The sequence below is a fragment of the Propithecus coquereli genome, unplaced genomic scaffold (assembly GCF_000956105.1).
Source record: "Propithecus coquereli isolate 6110/MARCELLA unplaced genomic scaffold, Pcoq_1.0 Scaffold21, whole genome shotgun sequence".
In the NCBI taxonomy this organism is placed as follows: Eukaryota; Metazoa; Chordata; class Mammalia; order Primates; family Indriidae; genus Propithecus; species Propithecus coquereli.
The window spans coordinates 3619106-3631017 of NW_012146078.1; the positions used below are offsets into that span (position 1 = coordinate 3619106).

The window sequence follows — 11912 nt, forward strand, 5'->3', positions numbered from 1 at the left end:
TCCCTATGTCCCTCCTAAATCCTCAGAGGATTTCACAAGAGAGAAATATTAATAGCCTCTATCTCTTTAAGCCTATCTATGAGCTAGGTATAGTACTAAACATTTTATGTTCATTCTCTCATTTTATACTCATGATATCCTGATGAAATGACTATTAACCCCATTGTAGTGTGAAATAATTTCAAGTCTATCTTAATCAACATATCAAAAGGTTTCCAGAAATATTTATTACTCACTATATTCACTCTGGCACTGAATAAGGAAGAAAGTACCTTAACTTGCTTAGTTTATAATCAATTTATGGCAAAAAAAAAAAAATTCAATACATCTGGTGACAAAATAAGTTGAATTAATTAAAACCTTCAGGAATTGGAGAAATGTTCATAGCACCTAACATGTCAAAGAGACGATAATGATCTGGTTTTTGAAATATTTTTTACTACTGTGGCATAACAAAAGAGTACTTTTTAAACTTTTCATCCATGATTTCCTGAGTATTTTCAGTAATTGTTTTCTCTTTGCAGCACTTGCCAAAAAAAAAAATTTCCTCTACCATTATTTGAAAATTTATTTGTAATTTCAATCTGCCTTTCAGTGTAAACTGAATGCTCAGTTCAGATCCCAGCTTGTCTACATACCTATCTGAAACTAAGACAAATTAACTTGTTCAGGCCTCAATTTCAACTATGTAACTTGCTATCTGAAGGCTAAGAGTTAGTAGGCCCTCAATAAAAGTTACTTTCTCCTATCTTTCACTCTCAAAGCAAATTAAGTATCAGTTAAGTGCCAATTCTCTTTAAGCATTTATTGAGAGTCTACTAACAAGAGCCCAGGGAGGATGTGATAGAGTCAGTTGGTCCAACATCACACCTTATCTTCTATTTTACTTTTCCTTGTGATAAAAGACAGAAGAATCCCTCTAGAAGTGTTCCTTCCTCTCTCCCTTCACCCACACAATTGCCAAGAAATTTTGATTCACATTTCCCTCTAAGAGGAAGAAGATAAATTGGAGGCTTTCTTCTCAATACCATCAGGCTGTGTGTATAATTCATATATTTAGTTAACTGTCACCCACGCAAGTGCATACTATCCATTTTACGGATTACTCACAATTAAGTCATTTACTAATAAATTCAAATTTATTTGAATATTTATGTTTAATATTACCCTCAGTAAATATCAGAAAACCAAATCTTTAAAAAGAAATAATCTTTGGGAATTAGATTACATAATCCACTGCTTGCCTTACTGGCAAATAAAACAGAATAACTATAGAATTTTATTAATCAGTAGATAAAATCTAATTTAATAAAGGTAATTTTTTATTCCATCTAAAAGTTTTAATATAAAAAAGAACTTCACAAAGATCATCTGCAAGATGGAGAGGAACCTAAGAACAGATCTATTGTTAATCAGTATTATAAAATAGGTAATGAGATTTCAAGTAAAAGTCAGTAACATGAAAGTATGTCAGTATAACACTCAATTTAGGAATGTAAAATAAAGTTTAATTAAGTTCTTCCTGTTTAATTTTATTTCCTTGGATATTTAGGAGGTAGTGAAATTTTATAAAATAGTCAACTTTATTTGTTCTTAAAATATTTTACTGTCACTGTTCAGACACTGTATTTCACGGGCTAAATTTGTTCATTTGTTCTTAAAATTGAGTTCAAGAAACAGAATAATAGTTTAAAAGTTCTTCAAAAATGTTCTGGCCCTCAAATAAAATTTCAAATTCTACTGCAATTAAGGGTTATTTGATCAAGTAAATTAACAAAGCTAAGTATAACCAAAACAAGTTGCTCATTAATGATATAAAAAGCAAAACAGAAAGATATAGATTTCCTGCCCATAAATATATTTATTAACTGTATACTAATTTCATAAGTTTAAAATTTGTGTAGACACAAAGTCTACCAATACCATAATAAATATAAAAGGTATAGTTAGAAAACAAGTGCTCTGAAAACAAGAAACTGAATCTCTAAATCCAGTGAATGCCAATTATCAAAATAAAAATATATTTTCAAGAATGTCACTAAATAGAGTGCAATGCCAGAGAAATTGACACGCCCTTTATATGACAATTATAACTTTCAAACCAACTTATTTATGACACTGGGGGGAAAAATGAAATCAAAAGACAATTTGAACTAAAGTATTAAAAACTTACCTGAAAATGTCAACTCCATTCTTTTTCTTTCAATGCTTTAAAGGGCATAAAATCAAATGTCAACAAACATGATGCTCACTTCTCATTAACTTTATTTCCTACCTGTTACCAGAATGAAATTAATAAGTAACTGATCCAAACTCTTCATAAATTTATTCATTTAACTATTATCCCTATTTGGCAGAAGGGGAGACTGAGGCACAGAGAGGTTAAGTAACTTGTTCTAGGTAACAGAGCTTGAAGTGGTAGAGCCAAGATTTGAACCCTAATTATATCCAAGATAATAAACAAATTTAAGAGGGGACGGACGAAATGGGAAAGGAGTAAATGTTTTTTTCCAAAATGGCTTACAAAACAAAGAGTGTTGTAAATGACAACAAAACATTTAAATTATAAATGTACATAGATGAGAATGCAGAGTACACAAACATTACCCCCAAACAAGTACTTTGGTTCTATAATATTTGATTACAAACACTTTAAACAACATCAAATCCTGGTGGCAGTGGACTAATAATTTACTGTCATTGTTCAGACACCGTATTTTACAGGCTAAATAAAATACATTGTAATTTAAAGGATAATGGGGGTTGAGGATGTAACTGGAGCCAGAGTTTCAGGAAAATGACTTTCTCTACGAGCAGTTAATTAGAAAATAACTGTATGTGTCCAGGGAAGGAAGTAAAAAAAAAAAAAAAAAGGAAAGATGACAATCACACTGCCTTAACGCCCGCCCCCCCGCCCGAAGAAGTAACTAAATCAGCGTGGGTCAGCGCCTAAGCCAATTGGAGAACTGGCCCAGCGGGATCTTGTGAAGGGATGACAGGAGACCCTAGCAGAGGGGGAAGGGTGACCATGACAGGAGAGGAGGTGGTAGAGAGATGGCATGCCTCCCATGCCCGAAAAAGGGGAAAATACAAGGGGCAAGGGGCGCAGGAGAGAAGGCAAAAAACGTTACCAGAGCTTCCAAACGAGGTGAGAAGGACCACGGTAGCAAACATAAGAAAGGCGGGACTCTCGGGCAGGAAAGGGTCTGTTTGGGGTAGGAGAGGCTTGTCAGGACAGAGCTTTCCGGCCAGCTGACCCTCCTTCTCTCCAGCCCTTCCATCCCCGACCAACTCTCACTTTCTTAGCAACCCTAAGCCAGCGGGTCACCCCTGTCCTGCTCCCCGCCCCCCACCCCAAGCTGGATAGGTGGAGGGGGGAGCTTCACCCTCAACCTCCTTGTTGAGCTGGAGAAGCGAGCACTGGACACAGCCCAGATTCGTGGACGAGAAAGCCAGGAGACGCAGAGAGGCCCAGGACCCGGGTGACAAGTCGGGGCGGCCAACGGGCGCCTCACCTGACAGAAGCGTCGGCAGTAATCCCGACTGCTGATCCCGACGCCGCCGCCGCAGCCGCCGCAGCGGCCGCCCCCAGCGCCGCCTCTGCCGTCGCCCGCAGATCTAAGCCCCACAGGGCCCAGCGGGGACTCCACAATGGCCACGAGCTCTTCTCCGAGGCGTTCGGCCTCTTGGTCGCTCTCTTCCTCCGCCATGAGGCTCTCGCCGCCCAGCGCGTACCAGCCCCTGCGCCGCCGCCGCTGTAGCTGCCTTGGCTAACCTCCTCCTCTTCTAGTTCCCTCCCCCTTCCCTCCGCCCTAGCCGGACAGGGGCCTCTCTGCTGGGCTCTACTTCCGGCTCCGCCCACCCACGCCCACAGTTTTCACTGGATAAATCTAGCCGCCAATCACTAGTATGCCTGCCCTTCCATTACTATTGGTCAAATCAGCCGTCTGTTTGATAGGCCAGCGGTCTGTTGGTCAATGCTGCTCGGCGGTTGTAGGGGACCGCCTACGGGTTCTGCCATAGGCGGTGCAGGAGGACGGGGCGCGGCGGGGGACACAGCGGCCGCCGCGGGGCTCGATCGGGCAACGGCGGCGACGGCGGCAGCGACGAGTCGTCCTCCTCCCTCATCTCCTTGCTCTTCCTTTTCTTCCTTCTCTTTTCCTTTCCGACCGGGTCTCATCTACTTCCCCTAACGGCAGCCTCGATCCTACGGTACCGAGACAGCTAGGGAGGCCGAGGGTGGGCCCGGCCGTTGATGCGGGCTCTGGGCCCGGGGCCTTCCGTCCCGAAGCGGGAGCCGGGGGCGGGGCCGGGGTGCAGTTGTCGGCGGGAGGAAGAGGGAGGAGACGGGAAGCCTGACAGAGGCCACCTCCCTCAGGCTCCTGCCGCCGCCTCCCCTGAGACCGTCGCCAACTCGGCTGTCGAGTTCCTGGGCCCACGGCTGGCAGCTGGGACTCGGCCCTGCTAGCGGGGTCAGGGCGGTGGGGCGCCGGCGTGCTGGGCTTGGCGCGGGAGGAGGGAGTCTAGACTCCGGGAACGTCCGGCGCCCCTCCTATCTCCCACCCCCGCCCGAACCCCGGGGCCTGGGGAGCGCGAGGTGTAAGGGGGGGCGGACAACCGAGAAGGAACTGTGAGGGGAAGTGTTGGGTTAACGCTGAGATCGGTTTGTGGTGTAGAGTTAGCTGAAGAACGATTTTAGAGACACCTGCGCGGTCGCTCTTGTTCATCTTTTCATCCACCCTTTTTTTCCCTCCCCCTCCCCCATTTTTCCTTTCCATTTGTTTTTTTTTGTTTTACAGTAAAGGCATGACTTCCTGGCACCGCAGGGAAAATAGGGTGCAAGCCCAGAAACTGTTTCCCCACCACCACTTGTTGAAAAACTGATTTGAAGGCATCTCCGAGTTTGAACAAACGGAAAGTGCCAGGATTTGATGCGTCTCTGGTTTTTCGCTGGAGACCCTTCACTAAGTATCAAGACGAAAAAAACTGGAAACTAATCCGGTAAACATTTAAACTTGAAAACTTCTAATGAGTTTTATTTTGATCTAGTGAATGATTTGCTGCTTCTCTTTTGTTGGCTAACTCCTGCTCTTAACTTTTTAACTTACACGTTTAAAATATCTCTATCTTCTATTGAAAACACTTTTGTTCTTCAGGAATGTAAACTCGAGCATCCTCTATTGGGTAGATATTTGCCTCTTCAGTAATACAAACAGTTTTTGAAAGTTACAAGACATTGGAAATTATATAGGCCTTTCACATTTACACAAGTGATTGAGCATTTTATGTTACAAAGAATTATGTACTTACTGTTTTAAAGTTTGAAATCCCAATATTTAAAGATAGAAGATTTTTCACATAGTAAGATTTAGGCATTAGTGGGTGCAAATATTTAATGTTTTTCATAACTAACTTAGAACTATTAATCATAATCAGGACTGATTGGTTATGGGAGTGTGAAACACATACCATTAACTTAAAATACAAATATGTGTAATGGTAATTCACTAAGTACTAAGCAGGAATCATTCTTCCTTCTCTGCCATTGCAGACCTATAGCCTGACACTGTATTTGGCAAATGAGAGCTATGCCCTAAAAAAAACATTAATGGTAAAAAATAGAATTAAGCTTATTAAAACTTAGACTTCATTATACTTTCCAGAATTTCTGTGAAATATAAAATCCTCTAGGTTGGATCCATGGGTGTCTAACACATTGACAATTTAAAAATTTTTTGAAAGATTTCATGTTACCTAGCTATTCTCTAGTATGGATTAATAGAATATTGTTTCTGATTACATAAAGCATAGTTCTTCAGAGCACACTTAGGAATCTTTCAGTAACATATTTGTACAGAACAGAATTCCAACTTGGATTCTGTCAATTCATTTAAATTTTTTACATCTTGGTTATTATAAGAGCTTAGTCCAAAGGCACAGCCCCGAGGAACAATTCAGACTTAATGACCATTTGTCACCTACCAAAATAGTTCATTATCTCAAGGTTTCAATGCCCATAAAGTATCAGTAATCATAAAAGCTTGTTATTAGGATAAATTGAGAGAGTATTAAGCTCCTTCTAAGTTAAATAAATATTTGGACAAATAGTGAAGATGCTCCTTTACTTTTTCCATCAAGTTTTGATTGAGCTTCTGTAATATACTAGACACTATGTTAAGTTCTTGATTTTGTTCTAACTTACTAGCTAATAAGTGAAATAGATATTAACAAATATAATTATTAGTCTTTAATGGGAAAAGAAAACAGAAAGGTATTAGAGAAAACACTTTGCATATCTTATCACATTTCAGAAAGCTTAGGAGAGTTATACATGCATCAAAAAATAACTTTAAACTCTATATTTTAGCTTTACAATTTAATGCATTGTCGCTGTTAATTGCATTTGATCTGTGTTCTTTCTTAGTTTTTACTTTTTTTCCCTCCTCAGAACAATTTTGGAAACTATATCCATCTTCATATAGAATTATGCCAGTTTATCAGCCTGCTGGTTTGAAGAAACTTTGCCCACAGTTGAATTCCTAAAATCAGTTGCCCCAAAATTGTGACAGGAGAGAAGCTCTTTTAAACTTGAATATGTCCCTAAATTGGATAAGATTAATATAATTAATATTCTACCTGTTGACCTGTGGTCATGTTTTCCTGTTATAAAATATAATGATGTCTAAGATAGTTTGTGTTTCATAGTTCTAATTTATTTGAATTTCCTAAAAATCAAGGAATGGATCTACTTGTAACTAGTAACTTGCTCTAGTTTTGCCTTCCCTTGCATATTTTGGATCAGTTAAGACTTAATGGACAGTTTATTAATTCGAATTATGTTTTTTGAAGTCTTTAATCTTAGAGTGCTTATACCCTGCCTTTTATTGTTAATTACTTCCAGAATGAGCTGTTGTTATAACAGGTATCTTTGTTTCTCTTCTCTTGAAAGAATCTTATTCAAAGTCAGAATGGAACGATTTGTAGTAACAGCACCACCTGCTCGAAACCGTTCTAAGACTGCTTTGTATGTGACTCCCCTGGATAGAGTCTCAGAGTTTGGAGGTGAGCTTCATGAAGATGGAGGAAAACTCTTCTGCACTTCTTGCAATGTGGTTCTGAATCATGTTCGCAAGTCTGCCATTAGTGACCACCTCAAGTCAAAGACTCATACCAAGAGAAAGGCAGAATTTGAAGAGCAGAATGTGAGAAAGAAGCAGAGGCCCCTAACTGCATCTCTTCAGTGCAACAGTACTGCGCAAACAGAGAAAGTCAGTGTTATCCAGGATTTTGTGAAAATGTGCCTGGAAGCCAATATCCCACTTGAGAAGGCTGATCACCCAGCAGTCCGTGCTTTCCTGTCTCGCCACGTGAAGAATGGAGGCTCCATACCTAAGTCAGACCAGCTGCGGAGAGCCTATCTGCCTGATGGATATGAGAATGAGAATCAGCTCCTCAACTCACAAGATTGTTGACAAGGAGGTTACCACCATTGTGATCAAGATAAATAATGTGGAGTATTAAAGTTATGTGTTGATTGTGTGGTTCATTTTTATATTTATTTCATTTAAAAATCATGTGATGCAGAATAGTTTTGCAATGTGTATATAGTTGCAGGCAAAAAAAGAAAAAAAAAACCTCACCGCAAAACTTATTGTTAATTTTAGTCACCAATGGTATAAAGCAAAACTTAGGTTTAGAGTGTGCTAGGATACCTGAAACCTGATGGTTATCTTTAAAATTGATGGTTTTTCTCCTGAAATGTTTGTGCATGGAAGAACTGCCCTGCTTTTTTACCCTGTTGCCATGTATGATTATTCCTTGTGAGATTACTTAATTACTCAAAGACTAGCCTAGGAAATTGAAGCTGCTGCCAGGCAACACCACTCACGGTAACTTAAAGAAATTATTCCTGATCAGAGGATCCTCCTCAAAAAAGAAGGGGCAGTGGGGAACTGTTCTTATGTCTTCAGATCCCTAGCAGAAATGACTGTTTATTCCAAACTATGTTTTACTTGTATATGATGTAGTTACCCTTAACTATACTTCAGTTTTTCACTTTTACCTCTTTTTTAAAGACTTACTGTATTTATAGCAGTTTCAAGTGACCAAAAGACTAAAATCTTTCTTTTAATGTCAGTGCCAAGAACCATAGGGAATTTTGCAGTGACAAGATTTTAGTCTCTTACTAGGAACACAAATTTTTGAACTATAGCTTTCATTTTTAAGTATCATCTTGAGTTTGCAAACTTTTTTATGTCTTAGTGTTAAAAGACTTCAAAATTGGCATTTTTATTTAAACAGGTAGACATTTTATGATTGAGTTTTCTCTTTTTGCAGAGAATTAGTAATGACTTTTTGGCTGACAGATCAGTTAATAAGAAAATTACTTTCTATACAATAATTTTTCCATATGATTCTATAAGAGTTTAGGTAAATAGACTAGACTAGAAACAAGTTTACTTACTTTCACTTTTATTTGCTTTGCCTCTCTGGTGGTACAAGGTTTTTAAACATAGATGGTAAACAATTGTCCATAAATTCTGACAAGATTTTTGTAGTGGAGATATGGCAGTATCCTGCATAATTGTTTGGGTGAGGAAATAATCAGTTCTGTTAAAGGTCAACCATGTTCAGGAAATGATCGCTATCTGAACCTTACTATCTTGTAAGAGTATCAAAGTAGCTTAGCCCAGCTAAGTCCTCTCTATCAGAGCCCCAAATTATATTTTTTAAAAAATTTTCACAGCTGAAAACTTGGACTAAAGCTTTAATAGAAAAAACCTTAAATTCTTTGAAATTCAAGTTAAAAATATTTATGAGATATTTCTATTACAAAGCACTGACAAATGATGCCCTATGTGACTTGGAGTTATCTTTAATTTTTACCACAAATCTTCATTTAAAAAAGAAAAAACCAAAGTGAATAAGAAAAAGGTTAGATTTTGTGTTTTTCAGAAACAACTTTGCATGTCTTAAGTTTTTTTTTACAGGCTTAAGTTTCTAATTCATTGTCAAGCTGGCCATCTGATTTTAGAGTTTGTTTTGTTTTCATTTAAAAAATAAGCCTGCCACCAAAAAAACAAATCACTTGTTAAAATTTGAACTGTCAGTTTTTTTCATGTTCTATTATGTTAAAGTAGCACAATAAATGCCTAGATTAGTGCTCTCACTGATGAAGTACATATCTGAGGAGACCAGCAGCAAAACATAACCAAAATATGTTTTGCTTTTACTTCCTCTAGAAAAGAATTTGCAGGCAACCATGTTTAATTTGAATTATCTAAGATGGTAGAAAGTCTAAGAAGCTAGGAAAATAATTGAGTTTTATAGCACTATTTTGAGAATACAGAAATAAAGTTAGAATAAATACAAAGTTACAGAATGCAATCATTCTAGATTTTTGAAATCCCATGTGATTCAGACTGCTTGCTCCCTATTGTTTGGATATTAATTTGCACTAACAGCAAAGTATAGTGGCAGAACAGCTTTGAGTAGTCCTAAGCAGTAAACTGGATGATGTTGCATTAGAAAAACATGAATAATTCATATTTAATTTTCTAGTAGTAGTTACTGATTTGGTAATCATTTAGGTCCCGTGTATCTTGATGTATTTTTTCAGGCTCCTAATTATTGCCACATTCACTATACCTAGGGGCATAGTACATTCTCCTGTTAGGATTATATCTGTCCTTAGAAGCATTTTCCATTCTGTTGTGGGGATTTAATATTAATGTTTCTTTACTGATTATGAAACTTTCGTTCTCTGAAACTGGTTAACTTTGTCTCATTGTTAAATAAGGCAGAATGATTGTTTTAGCCTGCTCAAACTGTTAAAAAATCCCTGAAACCATGATTGGCATATGTTAGATATCAAATGAGAATGTCTAAGAGGCATATGCTGCTTTGGAAGTATAGTGAACATGTGTACAGAAGCTTTCAATCTTAACTATATAGTGTTAGTGTGATGCTATACTATTGGAAAAATAGCTACTTTTTTCTATTTTATAAGTTGTATGCATAAACATAAGATTTGTAATGTTTCATTTATAAACTGCCTTCAACACATGCTTACCTGTTAATAGTGTTTTCTCAGTATGGTAGTATGTCTTCCAGAATTTCAGGATATGCTTACAGTAAATAGTTCCTAGCTTGTTGAAATGTTAAATTTCTTGTTGGCTTTCTTTTTGACTCTATGGGGCATATAGCAAGCCTGAAGGACATTGTAATCATTTCTTACAGGGTGAAAATTTAGAAAGATTGTGTATGACAGCCTATATAGTTGTTTTATCCGTTACCATCTTTAAGACTTCCTTTAAAAAAAAACAAAGCTACTTCCAGTTAATTCATTTGGCCCTGCTGAATTTTTAGGGACCATAAAACTTTAAAGAAAAATTTCTGCATCTTACAATTGTAACCAATTAAGTATCAGCTTGGAATTGTTCTGAAAGTATTAATTGCTTAAAAACTACTGTAAGTACAGTTGGCAAGAACTCAGGGCTGAAAGTTCCATGTTAAAACTTTTGCCTGAAAGAATTTGCACATGAATGTTAATGGAAAACACATGTAAGCAAAATAAAATTTAAGGTGACCCAAAACAATAGCCACTAACAATTTTATCATTTGGTGCTTAGTCTTTTTAAGGGCTTTCCGTGATTTGACCTGGCCAACTACCATTAAATGAAGACAGATCACCTTAAAACATGTTAATTTGATTTATTACATGGAAGATTAGTTCTATAATTTCACTGAAAATCTTAGTCTAAAATAAATTGTTTTAGCTTCTGGTCAACACTGACTAAAGTGTGAATAGTGAAGTGGCTATCCTAAACCTTGGTTTATTTCAACCCACATTATCATAGATTTCTGAGGTAAATACAATTCTTATCTAGTGGTATTCTACTTGTATCCAGAATACTGTATTAATTCAAATTTTACTATGTTCATTTTTGTATTCCCATGCTTATTTTTTTTGCTCATGCATGTATCCTTAGTATAAATGTGTCGCTTTTAAAGTTTTGTCTCTGTGACTTTTAGAAATAAATTTCAAAAAAAAAAATTGTTTCAGAAGTTTTTGAAAGCATATTTTATTGTTTTGTGAGTCAATGATAAATATATATCATAATTCCAAAAGATCAACAAAATTTTAGTAATTGAGTTTTATTTTTCTACTAGTTACATCTCCCTTTTGTAATATTAGTCCTTAATTTGATATAGAAGTATATATTCTGTCAAATCAGATTCATATCATAGCTATAGATGACCCTTTTTCCCAAAAATTATATAGGTAATAATAGCTTAATAATTATAGTAATAGCTTAATCAATGATTTTAATTGGAAACAGTTTACTTTTAGAAATATTAAAAGGCCCTAATTTTCATCTCATAAGCTTCACTGCTACATTCTCATTTGCCACTTGGGGAAAAAATGTGTAGAAATTAAAAGTTGTCTTTTAATAATTTTACATAATTTTGAAGGAAAATATCCCTACTACTACTCACTTTTATTTGGCAAAAAATTAAATTATCAAATTCGTCAAGTTTTTATTTTCCCTGGTATTAAAATGGTATAAAGGACCCTAAGAAATTAGTCAATACTTCTGCTTCCAGGTTAATACCACCAAACCATGAGAGACCTATCTTTACTCTTCCTAAAGAATCTCATCACAACATTTATTAAATGTAAACCAATTGAATGCTTGTGCCTCTGGGTCTCATAACAGTTTTGTGTTTTGTTTTCTGTCTGTGAATTGAGTTGTATTGTGTACCTGTAATAAGGTATGTCGTGATGCAAGGATGCTTCTGGAATCAGACTGGCATTGTGAAAGCTAAAAAGCTAAAACTAGGAAGTGGAATAAGACTAACACATGATGTGATACGATGTGTGATATACATGCTATGTATATACCATGACT

The 11912-nt window shown here is 37.0% G+C and overlaps 1 protein-coding gene across 2 annotated transcripts; it reads left to right on the forward strand.

The window, feature by feature from the left end:
• The first annotated feature begins 3959 nt into the window (after positions 1-3959).
• CGGBP1 (CGG triplet repeat binding protein 1) lies at positions 3960-11077 on the forward strand. 2 transcript variants are annotated; one of them, XM_012644330.1, is made up of 3 exons: positions 3960-4212; positions 4800-5001; positions 6950-11068. In XM_012644330.1, exon 3 carries the CDS (start codon positions 6969-6971, stop codon positions 7470-7472), a length of 504 nt encoding a protein of 167 aa, XP_012499784.1. In that variant the 5' UTR covers positions 3960-4212; positions 4800-5001; positions 6950-6968; the 3' UTR covers positions 7473-11068. The 2 variants fall into 2 exon arrangements, with proteins under 2 accessions (XP_012499784.1, XP_012499785.1); XM_012644331.1 differs by lacking the exon at positions 3960-4212 and having other exon boundaries at positions 4881-5001; positions 6950-11077.
• The last annotated feature ends 835 nt before the right edge of the window (positions 11078-11912 follow it).